The sequence below is a fragment of the Lutjanus erythropterus genome, chromosome 8, assembly GCF_056507025.1.
Source record: "Lutjanus erythropterus isolate fLutEry1 chromosome 8, fLutEry1.hap2, whole genome shotgun sequence".
Classification (NCBI taxonomy): domain Eukaryota; kingdom Metazoa; phylum Chordata; class Actinopteri; order Lutjaniformes; family Lutjanidae; genus Lutjanus; species Lutjanus erythropterus.
The window spans coordinates 14426779-14446937 of record NC_139324.1 but is presented as its reverse complement, the minus strand read 5'-3'; the positions used below and the strand labels follow the sequence as shown (position 1 = coordinate 14446937).

The window sequence follows — 20159 nt, the reverse complement described above, 5'->3', positions numbered from 1 at the left end:
TTCACAGCTTTTTAATTATTTATTTATTTTACAATTTTACTTTCACTAATTGGTTAAATTTTGCACCAAATGGGTGTAATAAAAAGTATCAAGAATTTCTGCAACATCTTGAGACATGTCACAGCATGGGAATAGCCGCATATTGTATCACATTGTATATTTCAATTGTAATGTTCAGAGTACACTCTAAATTTTCTACATACTAACAGACGCCTAAAGAAAACACAATGTTTATTACAGAGTTATGACAAGATACAAAGCACTGCGTTCCCAGCATTCAGATGATGTAAATGTGACCTACACCGTTGACCCGCTATTTAAATGAAAAAGTGTATGGTAGGGAGGGGTGGAGTGGAAAAGGTTAATGGCACAAAACACCCAGATCCAGAGCACACTGTTCTACTGTTGAACAGAGATTCGCCTCCACCCAACATAACACCAGGGTCAAGCCAGGTCAGAAAGAATCAAGGAACACTAAAACCCTTTTATTTATAGAAGAGGTTTTCAGAGTGGGAGTCGCGCCTCCCAGGGGAGGCTCGGTGAATGGAAGGAAAAACATATTTCATTGTAATTACATTAAATATCAAAAGAAGATCACATTGAACAAATATGTGTGATTGGATTGGAAGAGACAGTCCAGAGATACAGCAATTTTACATTTTCCCACTTTCCCAGGGTCGGGAATTACTTAGTGGTGATGTGGTGTAGTCTGAAGTGTGACGCGATCTTGGCTAAACTGTTGAGCGTCTATGGGATGACATTGATCCTACAGGCATCCAGGACTTCAACATAACTAAAGGATGAGGGGGTACCTTTTTCCAAGTTTTGTCCTTCAAGCACCAGTTGTGTTTATTGTATAAAAAGAAAGGACAAGAACCAAGAAATCCAACTGGGACTTTATCAGCAAACTTACAACCTCAAAACTGCCAAAAAACAGAGACTGGAATGATTTTGATGAGTTTAAAGGGAATAAGGAGAAAACACACCAGTCACGTGTGTCATGCAGTCTTGTGTATGCACCACTGGTGTTTATCAGATGACTGGTAACTATAGTGACTGTTAGATCATCTAAGAACTATGGTGTAATACTGACAAGCATTTTATTTATTCAGAAAACTACAATTTCAAAGTACACAAATACTGTCCTGCATGAAACAGACATGTTTATTACCTACATATTGGTTTTAACTATAGAATAATATTCTTTATCATAGTTTATTAGGCTTTTACTGCAACATAATTTGCTTTATGTCTGTCCACATGCTGTTAGGATTATCAACCCCCTAGATTTCAATGAATATTAATTTAGTACACCATACATTACACTTTAGAAGTGTATATAGCACAAATTCTTCAATATCATATCTTATTTTGCTGATACTATGCCGTTCATATGCATAATCATGTGTTTGAAAGACTTTGAATTTCCAGTTTTTAGATTATTTATTAGTTTGTATATATTCTATATTTTATTGTTGTTACTGTTGTGGTGCCTCAATATTGTGAAATCTTGTCACTGCTGTGCTACAGATGAAAATTAGCTTATAGCTGCACGATATAACTGTCATAAACATATAAAATAAAAATATTACTCACCACAACTGGAGGAGAATTATCTTATTTCTGTTTATCTCTATGAAATGGGAATCCAAAAGGCAATATAATCCTCCATATGTAAAATCAAAAACTGTGGCTGCAGAGACAATGCATGCTACTTCAGTGTCAGTGAACAAGAAAATACAAGTGTATGGCCAAGCCCAACAGATATGAATCGTTTTGTTCTTTTTGTTTTGAGTGACTGTTGTTATCTGTATCTGATATGTTTAATAATCAACACCGTGTATGATTAGTTGTGACTGTAATCCATTAAAAGCCATCATAACTTGAAATAACAAGAAAGATTCTGGAATCAGTGACATTAAGTAAAAATGTTAAATTTAATGGAGGTGAAAGTCATTTTCAAATTAAGAAAAAACAAGTTCATCAATGCTGTCACAGCTTCAAACTCAAGTACCTTTCAGTTCGTTCTAGAGTGGATCTGAAGGTACACACTTTTTAAAAAAAAAAAAAGACTGGGGATGGATGCGGGGAGGGAGGGACAAGTAGTCATGGCTCTTGGTTCAGAATCGCCCTGAACGTTCTCTGTCTCTGGAGCGACGTCTCTCGTGGTCACGGCCACCTCCTCGACCTCTGTCCCTTGAGCGAGATCGCCTCTCTCTCGATCGAGACCGAGACCTATGGCGGCTGTGGAGGTGAAGAAGGATTGATTATGAGTTGCTATAAAGCAACAACACATGTAAATGTAGTGTAAATGCAGTGGATGTGTTTGTACCTCTTCCTCCGACGTCCATAGAGCTCTCTCCTCAGCTCACGCGAGATGGGCTTCAGATGCATGAAGTTACAGAAGCCACCACGAGTGCATTCCCTGCCGAGAGACGACAATTAGAGAGGAGAGAAAAATACGACAGCATGGCAGAAACATCACATCTGAGGTGTTCGACCTGCAGGGATGGACAGTATAATTTTTAAGCACCAAACCCCTGACTTTGGTGTCCCAATTATAAACTTAAAACTAGAGCGACAACGATTAACCAATTATTAATTGCCAACTATTTTGATAATAAATTTGTAGGAGGTGTAACAATTCATTCATGTCTCTTAAATTGTTGGCATCAATGAAGTGCAACTTTTCTCTGTTTTCTTTTCTCCTGCTTCTACCTGCACCGCTCTCGCTGGACGCCTGCTGTTGCACTCACACAAAACTGTGTCCCCTCTTGATTTCATCAAAACAGACAGCGCTGCAAACAGCGACAGAAGTGACATTGTACTGCGCTGCACCACCAAACCTTCATTACGCACAAACATAGAACAAGTTCTGGGTTTATAAGAAAGATGAGAAACGCTGCTACAAAACATTTATGCAAAATGTGTCTGAAAGCAGAGTACAGAGACACAAGTCTGACCCACAGAGACGTGTCACTGTGAGAGCAGGTAACACTTCACTGTTCCTCCACACTAATCAAAACCACAGCACTCTTCATATGAAACAGAGCAGCAGATCATCTTACTGCAAAAATACAATATTTTAGACAGGTTTAAAGTTCAGCCCTAACAAACCAACAAAACAAAAAAGGAAAAAGTATTTCAACGGTAAATAATATAAATGAAATCACAGATTGGTGATTGGTTCGAATGTTGTTCACATCAGAAATGAACCGCTCCAAAGTCCACTGGACAACGGTCAGACACCAATCCTTCAGGACAGGCCAGAGAGCTGCTTTTGGTCCGTGCCACAGTTTGAGTCTGGCGTTCACACCAACCTAAACAAACCGCACCAAGGAGGTAACCGCTTTGGGCTTCAGTTCAACTGGACTACGCATAGCTGGTCTGAACCTGCCTCTAGTTTCTCAAACCTGCCCTCCAATAATGTTAATAATTATTGATTATTTTTTTCACATCTTCGTGAGGTGTCCTATCACATAGCACTCACCCCATTTCATACTGACGACAACAGGCTTCTCTGAAATCTGTGACGGGAGAGAGTTCAGCATGGATGGGCTGCCCGTTAAACCACCGATTGTTCAGGTCTATCACGGCCTTCTCGGCGTCCTCCTCATAACGGAACTAGAAGAGACAGACAAGAGTGAAGTTGAGGGCATAAATCACTGACTGTGCATCACAGTAGTGGTACCATATGTGACTTTTAGATGTGACACCCACCTTGACATACACATTTCCTACCAGATGGTCCCCGAGGTTGTCACATACATTCATTTCCTCCACCTCTCCGTACTTTTCTTCCATCTCTGTGAAGACCTCCTGTGAGGATGGGAAAGAAAAATGATAAGTGACATTACATTTTTTACACTTCAGTTTTGAAGTGTACGAAGTGACATATAAGATGTTCATTACCAAGCTTTAGAGGTGCTGGCAGGCAGATTTTATTACCACTGTAACTCAACATAAAGTATTAATAGGAATTTGTTAAAATGACCCAATTATTATTATGTCATCAACAGGTACATACTATATTTCTGTACAGGTTTAGTTGATTACGAGGAAGTATTCTTGAATTATTTTGTCAGGAGAAGTTAAAGAAAATGTACCAGCAGCAAGGTGGTACAGCATGAGACAATATTCAAAATGACACGAGTTACCTCAAAAAACTCATCATAGTGCTCCTGCATCTCCATGTCACTGATGGCACCTGGGGGATAAGAGACACAGGAAAATCAAAACAACTAAAACATGGATACTAGTATAGGTTTTGCAATTAATTCTATGATAGATACATAAACCGAATTAAAACTATCATAACATAATAGGGAATAATGAGGGACAGAGCAAGCATGGGGCCACAGTTCCCTGTCATGGGATCAAACACTTACAGGTCAGACCATCAGCAGACTGGGCACTGTTTTGAGGGTTCCGGTAGATGTTGAGAAGGGCAATTGTCTGAAACATAAAAATGTTAATTTTGTGGGTGATTTGTTTTTCTTGCAAATGTTACACAATATCTGAGTTCATCCCTGCCCTGTCTTCTGTCTAGTAGTGGGATTCAAAGGTAGCTATGACATATGACTAGGATGTATGGATCACAGATAAAACTTATAACTAGTTCCAGTTCAGTCACGTGAATTTTATATTTAAAGCCTTAACACTAAACATCAAATAGAAGTTGTGCCCCGCCTCTTTCAGAACTAAATCTTGTCTTAATTTCATTTGACTTTTGCAAAAGACTGTTATGTTTTACAGTTTATCTATATTGGTACATTTTGGAACAAAAAAAAAGAAGAATGAAAAGAGGCTGATCTTACCTGGCTGAATGTCGGCTTGTTGTGTAATCTGGAGCAGCGGTCGCCATGCCGACAGGCACCAATTTTAAAATAAAAAGAGCAGTTGACCCTGAGGAAAAAGAGACAATAATAAATATGTGATAAGGGAAACATAAAAAAATATGTTTGAAAAACAAAACGCTAGCCTGTCTGTTTGGGCAAATGAAACGGTTTTCATGGGATTTGAAAACCTACAGGTTATGCCAATTCTTTAATTATCTTTTGACACCACAAACACAATTTTCCTTAACAAAAATTACAATTGAAAAAATCTTTGCAATGGACATTTTTTTTTAAACATATAATAAGTTCCAGCAGCCTGGAGCCTTGGCACTGCAGGGTGAGCACTTGGGCTGGATATCAAACATACTCAATACGTTTATGGTATTGATCAAAATAATAAGTACCAAGATGTATCGAAACGTCAGTCGCACGACACCTGCATTAAAACCTTTTTGTACCCAGATCTAGTAAAAATTACTATCTGTGTATTTTGTTCCTGCAGCCAATCACCACAAATCTTCAATTTAATGTAAAGTATGACCAGCCCATTTCCACATCAGTTACAACCCATATAATCTATGGACATTGAGTGCAGTGTATTTGATGGAGTTGTTAGTTCAGCATGCTGCGATGCCAAGAGTCATGACATAAAGTATGGCTATAGTACACACCTGTGGCACCTGACAACAGTACATTCACAAATGCAGAAGGATTATTTCAGGAATGCTTCCATTCACATGACAGGTAACAAATGAAATAGGGGGAAAGGTATCAAATGAAGTGCTCTATTGATATTTGTATCTCTTTAAAGAAGTAATACTCTGCTTGCAGCACAGAGGCTAAATGTGGCCCCTGATACGGTGTCAAGTGGGCTTTTGACCATCTCTAATTTCCAAGGACAATAAATTGATTCATACTGTTTTTCCCAGGAAGGAGGGACAGATTTGCGAGTTTTGTATGATGAGATAAATGAGTCTGTTAGTAACAGAAGGATAACCTTTGTATAATAACCTTTCAGGCTGTGTAAAGTGCAGTAAGATCAGAAGGTGCGCAAAGGTTTAGCAGAAATTAGAATAATTCTTATATCATAAATCTGTATTCCAATAAAAAATTTAAAAGAAAAATGAGCCATGGACTTTTTAAGTGTTTATTCGTTTTATCTGATGATTTAAAGTCATTAGTGTTTGCTGTTCCCTAGCCTCCTGTTATTTTGCAAAAGGGACACCTTGGTAAAGATCCCTGGTGTAGATCATAAAATACCTATGTGGTGTAAATAGGGATTAGACGGTCGTGGGACCACTTTCTTGGTTGGTATCACAGTGCGAAGCTTGTTTGATAGTCAACCTATCCCTGTGTTTCTGATGAAACAAAGACTTCTATACGTTTCACAAAGTAACTGTCCTTTCCTACCACAAGACCGGATTGTAAATAGTGTATCACTTTAAACTGAGATTGATTCGTAAATAGATTGCATTTTTATTTCTAAAAAACAAAAAAAGTAACTCATTATAAACGTGCCAGCTCTGATTCGCACCGAAACGTTGCAGGAGCTAGCAGTCGCAGCGCGGTATCGGGTCATATACAGAAGGGAACCCCAGACTAGCGAAAGATATCGCGAGAGTTATCACGTTAACCAAAATCACGAGCTTTCCCTAATGATAACCAAGTATTCTTTACCCCAAACCTACTCAGCTCTCAATCATGGAGGAATCAGGTTAAAATAAATGATTAGTTTGTACAATATGCCCGATAAACAATGAGCACAAACCTCGCGATAGCTTCGCAAGTCAAGGGTTCTCTTGTAGACACGAACGCGGTATCGTTCACGTTAGCTAGCTTGCTAGCAATGGCTGTTAGCAACAGCCAGTGTAGCGGTACCAGCTATAGACTGTAAACACCACTCTATAGTGTTACGGGTCAAAGCGGACTTTGGAGAAAATGGTTTACGAAAAACTATTCAACAATGAACAATATGGACGTAAACTACTTACTTATCTTTCTCTGTCCCAAAAATGGACGCCAGGTACTCTGCCATCTTGGCTCGTCTGTGTTCAACGGCAGCAGCACAGACAAGACTTCCGTATTACCTCCTCCAAAATAAAAGTGGAATCTCCATAAATAGACAGCTACCCTCCTAGTATGATTTTTGACACAAATGACATATTGGTGGAAAGTAACGAAGCACGTTTGCTCAATCACTCTACTTAAGTACAACTTTGAGGTACTTGTACTTTCCTTGAGTGTTTCCATATTATGCTACTTTATTATTCCACACAGGGGAAATACTTTCCCCTATTTTAATTAGGTTTAGTTACTTTTAAATATTGTTTGAAAAAAATCATGCTCCTGATTTTGATTTGATAGGTTCAGACTGGAATTTTTAATTGAACATCTTATTGATAAAATGCCAGGTAACTGAGTACAGATTTGTATATAAGAGGTTATTTTTTTCTTTCTTCCTAATCATCTTCAAACTTCTCAGACTTATCTGGTGTCCCTGAATATTAAATTATATATATGAAGTATATATATGAAGTAGTTTAAACTAGCTTCACTTCCAGGAGCAACAACAGTTACATGCTGCTTACACACTAATACCTCAGTACTGACAATCTAATGGTGTCATATATAATGATGTATCAATCAGAGTGAACAAATCAACTCTTCTATTTTAAATACTTTAACCACATTTTGCTGCTAATACTTTTAATTGAGAAAGACTTTTTATACATGACTTTAATTTGGTAATGGAACAGGCCTGTGGTTATATTGCCATTTTGGTACTTGAATAAAAGAGCTGAATACTTCTTCCACCACTGAAATTACACTAACATTTAATAATTAATTAAGCATACCAAGACTAATATAGGTTAATCAGACACAATATTCCTGCAATACCTGTCATAATATGCTCACTTTATTTCTTAGCACAGTCTCTGGAGTTGCAGATTCAACTGTCATCCAAAGTTTGGTGTTGTATTGGTTTGTGTGTGTATGTCTAAAATACTCCTGTTACTCTAAGTGTGAAAGTATTTTCCAAATATCTTATTCATCTGTGCTTTTACATTGCTGTATTTTGAAACAATTAACAAAATTACCGCCTTTATTTTGAAGGCAAACACCCAAACCGGAAATATCCGACAACATCGGTAATTTCCGTCTTGACCATAACTAAAGAAACGAGTGGCTTTCATACAGTACACTGCATTCAGTCAAGAAGCTTATCAGTTTATGAACAAAGGCCTGTTTGCTGAGGTTAACCGGACAGCCATGAAAATATGACTTTTAATGTTATAGACAGCCTTTAAAGATACACATTGAAATGTCTCTTATTATCAGTGCAGCATCCTTCATACCTATATAACGGTTGGTTATATAATGCAATAAAGCATTAGATACTATTCTGCATTTTAACTTTAGAACTTTAACCCCTCCAAAGTAAGGTAGTTATATCTGTAACTATTATTCCTTGACTGTATGTTTTAAAGGCATCAACACAAGGCCCTTTCAGACAGTTTACACATTACATTAGTCTAGCTTTTTACATATAATCCTATTATTTTACGTAGAAGAAAAAAGAAGACAAATCAGACAAATTAATGATCCTAAGGAGCAACATTTTGACAGACATGGAAATGAGTCATGGAACCATGTTATACTCTTTCTCAGGTTATTAAAGCCACTAACACATTTTGGTTTCATAAATTTGTTCATTTATTAGATTTGACACTTGACTTGTGGACTCATGTGAAAACAAAAAAATAATAATCAAGCATTAGAGACATAATTGCAAATCATTTACAAAATGACATCATCACATCAACAGTCATTGGTTTGTTTTTGCAGATTAACAGGACTGAAATAGAACAAGACAACACAATGATTCAATAAGGTCAGGAGTCAGGATACTGTATATTGAGGGAAATTAAGAGCTTGGTGGACAGGCAATGCTTGTTTCGTCACTGTTAACAGCATGTCATTGAATATCACAGTTTATCTAGTCTTTTCTTTACAGGTCAGCAGCATCGTGTAAGCTTTACCAGACACATTTAGACATAAAAACCCTGGTATTGCAAAACAAGGATGGATAAAAAAAACTGGTTGCCCCTGCATTTTTACTTAGCAATGAGCTTTTGCACCCATGTCAAAATGCAAGTTTAGTACATTTATTATGTTACGCTTACACAGTGCATATTCTTAAACAAAGGAAAATCACATCACAGCATCACAGTAGTGATTTGTTTTGTGAAGTGTCTTGTGTTTGATACGAGCTGCTTAAAAAAGCCTCCAGAATTTGAGGATACACAGTATGGTATTCACTTGAAGGAATCGAAGGGAATATTTTTGTGAAATAATTAAAGTCTGGATAATCAATTTAAATGGATGACTACCATGACTTTTAAAGGGTCAGCTCACCCCAAAAATACATATTTTCCTCTGACCTGCAGTGCTATTCATCCATTTAGGTTGTTTTTTGTGTGAGATGCCAACTTTTGGAGATGTCAGCCATTAAGATTTCTGCCTTCTCTTGAATATAACTGAACTGGATGGCATTCAGCTTGTGGTGCAAGCACAAAATGCAAAAAGAAAAACAAACACATTTGAAAAATTTAAAAAAAGACAGTCTCTTTTCCAAAACCATGACAGGACTTTTCAAGACAACCCACAGCCCTTGTTGTTCAAGAGAAACATTCAAGAGAAAGCAAGAGAAAGAGAAAGCATACATCTCTGCAGCCGATATCTCCAAAAGTGAGCAACTCGCACCAAAACAAACTACACTGATGAGTATCACTATGTATTTCTGATTTGGAGGTGAAATGTCCCTTTAAGTCTGGGTAATCAATTTAAATGGATGACTACCATAACTTTTGAGCTGATGGGAAGTTATGTAGGCCTACTTTGGTGAAAACACCAAATTAATGTGCTGGACACTCATTTGTACTGAGAACACGATCAAAAATCATGAAAATGACTATCAGATTGTCCAGGCTAAAATCAGACAAACCTCACATGAACCTAAACCTTGTGTATTTTCCATGGAAGTTTTAGGGTTGCCAGTTAGTCTCCGCCCCTTCTCTGAGTGTGTGTGTAACAAACTTGCATGATACGACTCGACTGTGTTGTGAATTTTGGCTAAGTTATCCACATCAGTTGAGCACAACATCTTTCAAGGCCTGAATTTAAAGAGGTATGAATATTTTCGATAAAGATATGCTTATTCTAATGAACGTGTACTAAATTGTGGTCGTGTAATGGGCCTGTTTGTCGCGCTTGGACTCTTCCCGCTATTTTGTAGTTAGCTCACTAGCTAACGTTAGCTAGCTTTTGCAGCTTAGTGGGAAGAGGCCACCTCGGTCGTGTGTACAAGGGAACCCAATATTTGCCAAACTCTCGCGAGATTCTTATGCGTTGTTTATTTTACCCGTGAGTCTATCTAATTTTATTTTATAATGCGACTCGTTAATAGAGTGTACCCGTCTGTATAGCGTCAAAACATTTCAGTAAAGTTGGGAAAAGATGGTTGGGATTTAAAACGATCAATCTCGCGAGATATTTCGCGGATCTGGGGTTCCCATCTAGGCACGACAAACCGCCTACCTCCGAGCAATACAAACAGAGACCGAGGAAGCATTAGCTATCTTCAAGAAAAGCTAAGCTAACATTGGTGACCGCAGCTTCGACGGTTGTGTTCTCCTTTTCTGGAAAATATAAATAACATCACTAGTTTTAGGAGAACCTCAGCTGTAGTAAATCCGTGCTGGTTAGCTTAGTTGCTAACAGTGAACCTGAGCAGACGCAGAGGGGAGCGGATCATCGTCCAGTCACAAACACAGTACGTATACATCTATAGGTAAAACTAGTCCATACTTCTCTCTTTAGTTGCACTTTGTGTTTAATCGGGCGTCATTTCAGAGTATTACGTCTCTCTTGTCGCTCTGTGAAGGTAGTTTTCCGCTGAAGCTTGTATCGTATTTATCGCGGCTGCTCTCGGAAGTCTTGCAGCGCTGTAAACCTTTAGCCAGGATTTCCGGCTCCTTTCCATTTGCCCTATGCTGTTTTGTTTCCGTTTATTCTATTTCCGTTTTAAAAGTTTTCTTCGTGCAGAGTTTAAGTGTGATACAACAAAGATTTTTATAAGTTATGAAGCGCATTGCGTTTGTAGGATATTTTAACCGTTGTTTAGCACGCTGGGACCAGCGGTTGTGTAAGGGGCTGCCTCGCCCCGCGGTGCATTCACTGGCAAAAAATGTAGCTAACTTCCTTCAGTGTGGACCAGCTTCAACGTATCGACACGTGTAGTTTGGTGTATAAATCGTACTTCTCTGTGTTCTATTAAACCGTGTTCATGATACGCAGTTATGTTTGGTCACTATTTTTGATAACTAATGGCCTATCAGTTGGCCTTTAGACGCCAAAGCCTCGCCCTCGAGTTGGCTAACGTTAGCAGTTGGAGCAGTCATTGAACTGTCCCAGACGGCCAATGAGGAGTCGAGGCTGAAAGGCCTCTATAACAGAAACCCCCAAACTGCAGTTTACATCGTGGACCCATAACCCACTGACACAAATCTACATTACAAACCGGAATGTTCTCTATCATTGAGACACCAGTTATTCACGCTTTTTGATGTCGCTTTGTTGTTTATGCTACAAAATTTTCCACCTACAGAATAATAAATGAAAAATCATCAGCTTCTTTTCTTACAGTGAGATATATTACATATGAGGTGTTCAGTTATTTAATTGTATTATGAGTCTGTTTTTACTGTTTTTTAAGTCTTTCAGGCACTATGAAAAGAAGAGCTGCAATAACAGTTGATTATCTATTAACCATTAAATTAAATCACTAACTATTTTGGTAATCAGTTAATCAATTTGAATATTTTTTTTTAAAGAAGGAAAGTTCAAATTCTTTAATTCCAGCTTCTTACATGTGAATGTTTTGTTCATTTAATCCAAGACTGCAACAAATTACTTTTCTCAATTAATAGATGATTGTTTTTATATGTCAGAGAATGGTGAAAAATGTCTCTTGGTGTTTTCCAAAGCCTAAAATTACATACATACTTGATTATCACAATAGATTTAGTTTAGTTTTGTTTTCTGTTTTTTGTTTTGGTTTGTTTTGTTTTTTTTTGAAGGGGGGTTGTAGTTGTTATTTGATTCCTTTTCAAATTAAAGTTTCAAATTAAAGTTTAAAGTTAATGTATTTCATGATCTTACATTAGCGTAAATGTCATATTTTGGGTTTTACACTGTTAATAGTGAAAGTAGTATAAATGGTGAAAAATTTTAATCACAAGAGCACAAGGTGACGTCTGCATATTAGTTGTTTTGAACTGACCAAGTGTCCAAGCCAAAAGTATTCCAAAAAACACACATTTCTCACATTTGATACGAAGGAAGAACTTTGAGAGCTTCTTTTTATGCCATTGTTGATGGTGGTTTGTCATTGTGTTGTAAAGTGTAAAGGTTAACAGTAGAGTTGGGCGATATGTGAAAATTTTCTAAACAGTTTGTTTGTTTTCCTCTCACTCCTCACCCTGCTCAGTTTACTCATGGGTGGCTGAGTGGGTGTGAAATGCGCCACTGGATGAGAGCGCAGTGCAGAGTAGAGGCTGTCACTCTGCATACTTTTGCAGTAGCAAAATAAATTGACAAATATCACCCTAAAAGTTGGCCAAAAAAGCAATCGGCATCAGATTCAACTCATCGCCGATAGACAATATATTCATCCTGTCACCCAACCCGAGTTAACAGTATAATTGGTCTTTCTTATACGTTTTTGGTCCTGTTGATATGATGTAAAATGTGTGAATTACAGTTAAACATCTCCTTCATTACTTTCCTACAGCTTTGCTCTCCCTGGATAAAACAGAATGTCTAAAAGTGAACCAGAAGAGATGATAGAGATCGAGATTGATGAACGGGAAAAACAGGCATGCCTGGAGGAAGGGTAAGCAAGATGACAGTCATTTGCAATGCATACTCTTGCATGTTTCGCAACTACACGCTAATATTTCCTTTCCCTTTCTTCTTTCACCTGTAGTGTCGAGGAGCAGACCATCACTGCATCAGATTTGATTCAACAAGACATTGATATCAATGAGCCCATTGGCAATTTGAAGAAGCTTTTGGAGCCACGTATCCAAATGGCACTGGATGCATATGAGATCTGCTTGCAGGACATTCAGGTAAACATGTACATAAACAGAGAATATCAAGACTTCTCCTTTAGAAATTTTGTTGCTGTTGACAAAAAAACAAAACAGGCTTGTTGAGTGTAATGTGGTCCCATTTAATTGCAGAGTATGTTGAGCTGTCTCTCCACCTTTGATTCAGTTTATCTGTTGTTTTTCTTTTTTAGCTTCATCCTGATCACAGCCTCTTTGATCAGGGAGTAAAGACAGATGGCACAGTGCAGCTCAGCCTGCAGATTATAACCAAACCAGGTATGATAATATGTTTCAAATATACAACCATGTCTTGCTGTTGTTGTACATACAAACATAACTTATTTTTTCCTTTGTCCAGGTGAGGAGAAGCTGAACATTTTGGAGATTGTGAAGCCAGTTGAGACAGTAGAGGTGGTGATTGATCCAGATGCAGCCGGAGAGGAGGGAGCTCTGGTGGAGGAGGGTCAGCTTATTGCTGTGGAGCGATCTGGCCTGTCTGATGAGACGTCAGAGCAGGTCACACGCTGGGCCGCAGCACTTGAGGGCTACCGCAAAGAGCAGGTTCGCCTGGGCATACCGTATGGTAAGGAACACTTTAATGAACTACGTTGGTGTGGGACAGCTGATCATTTATGTGGTGACAAACCAAACGTGGTTGTTGGTGTAAGAGGTTTGTCTCTCTGTCCATAGACCCTGTGCTCTGGACGGCTGACCAGGTGATCCACTGGGCTGTGTGGGTTATGAAGGAGTTTAACATCGATGAGATGGAAATAGGGAGCATTCACATCCCAGGTCGAGACCTCTGCGCGTTCAGCCAGGAAGAGTTCCTTCAGAAAGTGCCAAATGGAGAGATTCTCTGGAGTCACCTGGAACTCCTACGCAAATGTACGTCATTGTATTTTAAAATCTCAAGTCTTGTGTTTCCTTATTAAAGGCTTTAATCTTTTTCTTGTCTTTTTGTAGGTTTGTACCATAATGTCATAAATAACTGTCAAATGTATACAGTGTTTTGGCATAATTCATTGTCACTGTATCAGTGAGATATTGAGTTTGAATTGTGACATTTCTGCCGGAAACATTACTGTTGATGCCTCAGAAACAACATTTAATGATATTTAAAATATTCAGTACTAATCCTGTTTAGATTTTTTTTTCAAATAATATATTTATTAAAAAACAATTATTTACTTACAAGTTCTGTTTTTTAAGTGGTAGCAGAATCTAAAATGTAGGGTTAAGCTTTTTTAGGTAACAAGAATGTAAGTATTTTAATTAAATGTTTTACTAAATTCAAGTACTTGGTAAAGTGTTGTTTTCTAGGGCTTAAATCCTTAGTGATTTTGCATTATATCATTAATACTTAATACTCATGTGGGTGTGGCCGTGAAGTTGGCATTAAATTTAATTGGTGTGGTATTAAAAGTGGTATTAAAAAGGTCTTCAGAAGAATCCTGGAGGTATCCTGTGGGAGTGTGTTGACTGTGTGTTTTAAAGAGTCAACAGAGGTGAAATGAAGGTCTGCTTTTATTTATTTATTTCAGATGTGTTGGCAAGTCAGGATCAGTCTGGAGGGGACGCTACTGTCACCATTGACCAACGTAAGTTTTTTTTTCTTTTGGCAAAAGGGCAATTAAGGGCTTCAAAATGTGTAGAAAAATAATGGGATATTATCAACTTACTCAGTAATATTTATGTTAACATGACTGTCATCAACTGTGTTTGAGTTTCGTTGAATTTCTTATGTGACTGTTTCTGAGTAGGTATTATTGAATTTTAAAGTGATCTGTGAAATGGAAAAAGACCATCTGTATTTATGTTATGTTATAATAAGAAAGGGGCAGGTAATATATATCTTTCTGCTCATTTTTCAATCATGGAATGCATATAAGTTGTTTGTTTTAGAGTGAATTCTGTTTTTGTAAAATTGGTATTGAGCAAAATAAACTTAAACTGCCATTGTAGACGCTCAGATGTGGATTAAATTCAGCTAGTCAAGTTGAGTTCAGAGGAAGAGGAATGGCTCTATTTACAACATAGTTGACAAACTCCATCTGCTTTACAAGAAATGAAAGAAAATAAGTCAAATCCAGAACACTGGCAGTCGTTCTGCTCATTGATACTCTTTTTATCTCTAACTTTTCCATTCTTGTCTCCAGCTGTGCAGATAATCCCAGCTCAAGTGAGCACACCCACCGCCATAAAGGTATTGAAGCAGAGCCGTGGTCCCAGAACTCCACGTATTTCAGGAGGAGAGGAGCGCAGCTCACCTGGGAACCGCACAGGTAGTACTCGATACACACACAGACTTTGCATGTCATTTGTATGTATGTAAGCAGCTTGTATGTTCACATAGCTTGAAAGCACCGAAAAGTATTCAGGGAGGGGAGTTTTGTGCAATAAATTGTTTAAGTTTGCATAGATAACCACTAGGTTGCTTTGCACAGAGATTGGCTAGAGGCAGAGCTTTAAACTGTAACAATGAATCAGATCAGTCAATTAATGAATCTACTGCATCGTTTAAATTGATTTTTCTGCCCAAAGCCTCTCAAATGTGAGATTTTGCAGATTTTCTTTGTGTTATGTCATAATAATCAAACTAATCTTTGAGCTGTGGACTGTAAAGTCAGGCAAAATAAGCTGTTATCTTGGGCTTGAGAAATTGCCAGACATTTTTCACAGTTTTCTGACATTTTATAGACCAAACTATTAATTTATTGGCAACTGGAAGATTATTTAATAAAACAAATAAATGCTTCATAAATTGTTTGATTTCATCTTCCTAGTGGTGGGGTGCAAATGGTTTTGATAGCAAACACATGCCTTGTTGTATGTTTCTCTGATGCTAGGCAACAACGGTCAGATCCAGTTGTGGCAGTTCCTTCTGGAGCTGCTTACAGACAAAGATGCAAGAGACTGCATCTCCTGGGTGGGCGAAGAGGGCGAGTTCAAACTCAACCAGCCGGAGCTCGTGGCGCAGAAATGGGGCCAGCGTAAAAACAAGCCCACGATGAACTATGAGAAGCTCAGCAGAGCCCTCAGGTTTGTTTGTTCTGTTTCTGTTTGTAAAGGAGCACTCCAGTGGCTTAGTTTTGGATAGACAGATTAACAAAGAGGAGGTAGACATATTTAGTCATATTTAGTAGTTAGAGATTTATCAGCTGATATTTATTCTAAATAGTTTGATTGGTGGTCTCTATAAAGACCACACTGGAACATGGCTTCATGGTGCATTCAGGTGAACCTCATAAACTCTGAAATCTAGATAAGAATACACAGAATAGGATATACAAGAATATACAAGAATAGCCACAAAAGCTGTATAAAATGGGAAATATTCATTTTTTTTATTTTCCTTCATTGAAACACAGACACACATCTATCATTACTTTCTTATTCAATAATTAGATGCTAAAATCATAATCTCATGTCCATTTCTGTGTATCCAGATTTTAGAAGTTCGGTTAAAGGATCTTATAGAATTGTTTGCAGCAGTCTCAACAATACTCTGGTACAACAGTTCCCCAAGTGCCCCTGTTATTTTATACTTTTATACTCAATATACATTATTGTTAATGATAGCTAAATAAATAATTCGACATGATAAAAAGAACCATTGATCAGTATCAGCTGACACTGCTACCAGCGATTGGTGTTCTGCGCCAAAAATCCTGATTGAAACACCCTTCATCCCTAGTTGGGCTTGAGGCTTTCTGTGAAAAGTCTCAAGCCCAGAGAGAGATGATGATGATGATGATGATGATTACGATTTGATAACAATAACAAAGCTCCTCCAGGGCTGCAGAAGTTTGGTTTTCACAGGCTGAGTGAAAGTGCCTAAAAGAACTTTTATGATAGTGGAACTGGAAACATGACATTTGTTGCACATGAGAACATAATCTTAAATTTAATGATTTTTATCTTTGCTTTTATAGGTATTATTACGATGGGGACATGATCAGCAAGGTGCAGGGCAAGCGCTTCGTCTACAAGTTTGTGTGCGATCTGAGAACTCTGATTGGCTACAGCGCTGCTGAGCTCAACAACTTGGTGACCGAGTGTGAACAGAAGAAATTGGCTCGAATGCAGATGCACAGTATCGGTCAGCCCATCACTACAGTGACCCTGGCCACCACGACGCTAGACAAAGACAGTTGAAGGACGCCACAAGACAGCGCTGTCCAAACTTTGCTCTCCACTGCTGATTGGAAATCAAATCAACTCTTTTCTTTTTTCTGACACATCTGTGTTCATTAGGCAAAGAAATGCAAGGCTGATCCCAATCAATGTGGATTAACAACTTTGTTATTGTCTTTGAAATTTGATTCAAGTTTGATGGAGGCAGGTTAAAGGGATAGTTTGGATCATGTAAAGTGGGATAATATGAGATACTTTTTGACAGTTAGTGTATTACTGACAGTAGGTTGTGGTTGACACACCCCAGTTTGGAGAAGCACAGAGCACCAGCATTGAAGCTAATCAGTGAAATGCTCTGGAAAGGGTCAGCAGCAAAATGTATTTAAGTGTCTTAAAAACACCCAAATAAAAATATCAGTATCAGTTTAAGCGTGTGCCATATGTAGAATATTTTCACCACTTTACTTTGCCATCAGACAGCGTTTTCTGACAGGGAACTGCAGTTACATCAGCCTTACATCAACTCCACAGGCAAAATCTGTAATTTAACCTTGGAGAGCACAAGAGTTGCCTCAGTCTGTTAGTTTGCTTGTGTTATAATGTGACTTTGGTCAATTCATGCTAACCCTTTAAAACACCAAAGTCACACAATAACACAAACCAACTAAAAGATCGAGGCAGCGGTAGACCAGCAACCCTTGTGGTCTGCGAGGAAAAAATTACTCATTTTGCCTTTGTAGTCCAGTAAGTTTGGAGTGAATGTTATTTGGCTTTTTAACAGTGGTTTCCTGTTGGAAAAGGCTGTCTGAGAGCAAAGTAAAGCGGTGGAAATATTATAGTGTAGACTGATACTGGTAAAGATTTACTTTTAAGTGACTAAATACATTTTGCTGCTGATACTGTCCACAGTACATTGTTAACCTTCTCTGCTGGTACTCCTCTCTGTTACCCCTGGGGGGCGTGTCGACTACAATCTACTGTCAGTAGTACACAGACTATCTATAAGTACCTCATGCAACTCCACTTCAAATAACCCAAACTATCCCTTTAAACCTTTTTTAGCTTTTCTTTAACGCTAACCAAGAGAAGTGTGTTCAGAATGAAAGGAGCAAATGCATGTGTGATTACTGAGAAAAGCTGTTGTTGTGTGAATGTGACTGACTGCTTGAATGTGTGATTGAAACCCAGTTGTGAGCTTTGTGTAATGTGTTTCCTGTCTGTAGTTTAGGATAATTTCCACTGTATATACCGGTACTTCATGTTTTTGATAGACACAAGGACAAGTGTATTTTCATATTTTCCATTTATAGAGGACCCGTTTTGTATTTTATTTAGTGTTTGTTCCCTGAATTGTTGGACCTTTTTTGTCCACTAGGGGGAATAAAGTGGCAAGCATTTTTCTTAACATTTGTGACTCAGTCATTTTTTCTTTGAGCTTTACATTGTTTTATACTTTACAACAAAGCTCCTTTTGGATAGTACGAAATGGTAGGACACATATCTCTTGTAGGCTGCATTCACACTACAGGCAAAAGTGGCCCAAATTTGTGATGCACTTGTATGCAACTAATCAGATCCCATTTGGAGTTTCCACACCTGGAAAACACCACATTAAATTCAAGCATTTTCAAGGACTTCCAGCACCTGGAATAACCCTGTATTTATAAACTGTTTATAAAGGCAGGTTTAAGGGTCACTCACACCAAGAACTGTAACTAAACAAATATCATTCGAAGTCCACACCTTAACTAAAGCTGGACTCTGGACTCATTTTTACAAAGATATTTTTACAGTTCTAGCTCTTGGTGTGGACGGCCCTTTATTCTACAGTGGCAGCAACATTTTCAACACTGTACAAATCACAGTGAGAAATTCAAAATGACAAAACAAGCAGAAAGTCATACGTACATTCAAAATTTTATTCATGGTATAGTGAGTGTAGAAAGCTTTTTCTTACTCTATGCAAATGGTTCATTTAACTACACACAGAGGAAGGTCACCGAATCAATGAGAGAGAAAAGAATAGCATCTTTTTTTTTTTTAACACTAGCCTCCAAAGACACCCACAGTGAGCATCGATACAAATTGAAACATTCACCTGATTAAGAGCTTCAGTTAGTGTGGAAATAATGTGTAATAAGAGAGGTGATATGTGTTGTATTTCTATGGTATAAATGCACAATAATAATGCATGTCACATTCATGTTTACCAGAGGTGGCTTCAATAACTTAATTAAGGGGAGAGGGGAAATGTGTCTCTGATGCTGACGTGAGTTGTGGTCATCCTCCCCGTGCTGATGTTCTTCACCTCTTCAAGACACAACAGATGTGCAGGCAAGGAAGATAATCCACCACAGGACGAACAGAAACACTGTACATGTATACACAGGAAATGTAGAAAAATAGAATGTGTGTGTGAGATTTGGTGAAGGAATGTGTGTGGGGGGAGGAGACGACCTTCTCGAAAACTTCTTCTGATCTCTGTCCGGCCAAAAAGTCCCGTCGTGTATTTATCAAACACTCCAAAGTGCTGCACTGTACAATATTGCTGACACAACCAGAAACAGCGGATAAACAAGACAAGTGAGGGTTATAAAACAAAAGGGACCGAAGAAGACATGGACAACAGGAAAAGACAAAGAGTTTGAGCGTAATAATGAAACTGGGTCACTGAGAGCTTCCAAATATTTACAATCGAGAGCAACTGGAATGATAAATCTGGAATGATCTACTTCTTTGACCTTCATTCTGATAAAAACCCCACGGTGCAGCCACGATGTGAATTGACATCAGGGACTCAACAGCAATAATATTTGGTGATAATAATAAAGAATTTCAAAATGACAGAGTGCATAGAACGCAAACAGTAACAAAATCATCTTCCTTTCGGATACTATAACACTTCATATATTACATATAGAGCATTTTGCCCATGCAGCTAACACAACAGTGAAGCGTGGAGATGAGCATAAACGAGCCAAGATTCAGTTAAAGCAAGTCTGTGTGACGACAA

At 38.1% G+C, this 20159-nt stretch overlaps 2 protein-coding genes across 3 annotated transcripts; one reads left to right on the top strand and one right to left on the bottom strand.

Annotated features, from left to right (window-relative positions):
- Positions 1-1918: 1918 nt before the first annotated feature.
- Positions 1919-6953, bottom strand: u2af1 (U2 small nuclear RNA auxiliary factor 1). The gene is made up of 8 exons (XM_084724626.1): positions 6830-6953; positions 4818-4905; positions 4389-4455; positions 4158-4207; positions 3721-3819; positions 3491-3624; positions 2333-2425; positions 1919-2244 (listed from the first exon to the last, which is right to left on the bottom strand). The coding sequence occupies exons 1-8, from the start codon at positions 6871-6873 to the stop codon at positions 2121-2123; spliced, it is 699 nt and encodes a 232-aa protein (XP_084580752.1). The 5' UTR covers positions 6874-6953; the 3' UTR covers positions 1919-2120.
- Positions 6954-9558: 2605 nt separating this feature from the next.
- Positions 9559-17652, top strand: gabpa (GA binding protein transcription factor subunit alpha). Of its 2 annotated transcripts, none has more exons than XM_084724624.1 (10): positions 9559-10026; positions 12691-12792; positions 12886-13030; positions 13204-13288; positions 13371-13595; positions 13703-13897; positions 14554-14610; positions 15169-15294; positions 15859-16051; positions 16945-17652. In XM_084724624.1, exons 2-10 carry the CDS (start codon positions 12716-12718, stop codon positions 17165-17167), a joined length of 1326 nt encoding a protein of 441 aa, XP_084580750.1. In that variant the 5' UTR covers positions 9559-10026; positions 12691-12715; the 3' UTR covers positions 17168-17652. The 2 variants fall into 2 exon arrangements, with proteins under 2 accessions (XP_084580750.1, XP_084580751.1); XM_084724625.1 differs by having other exon boundaries at positions 9559-10671.
- Positions 17653-20159: the final 2507 nt, after the last annotated feature.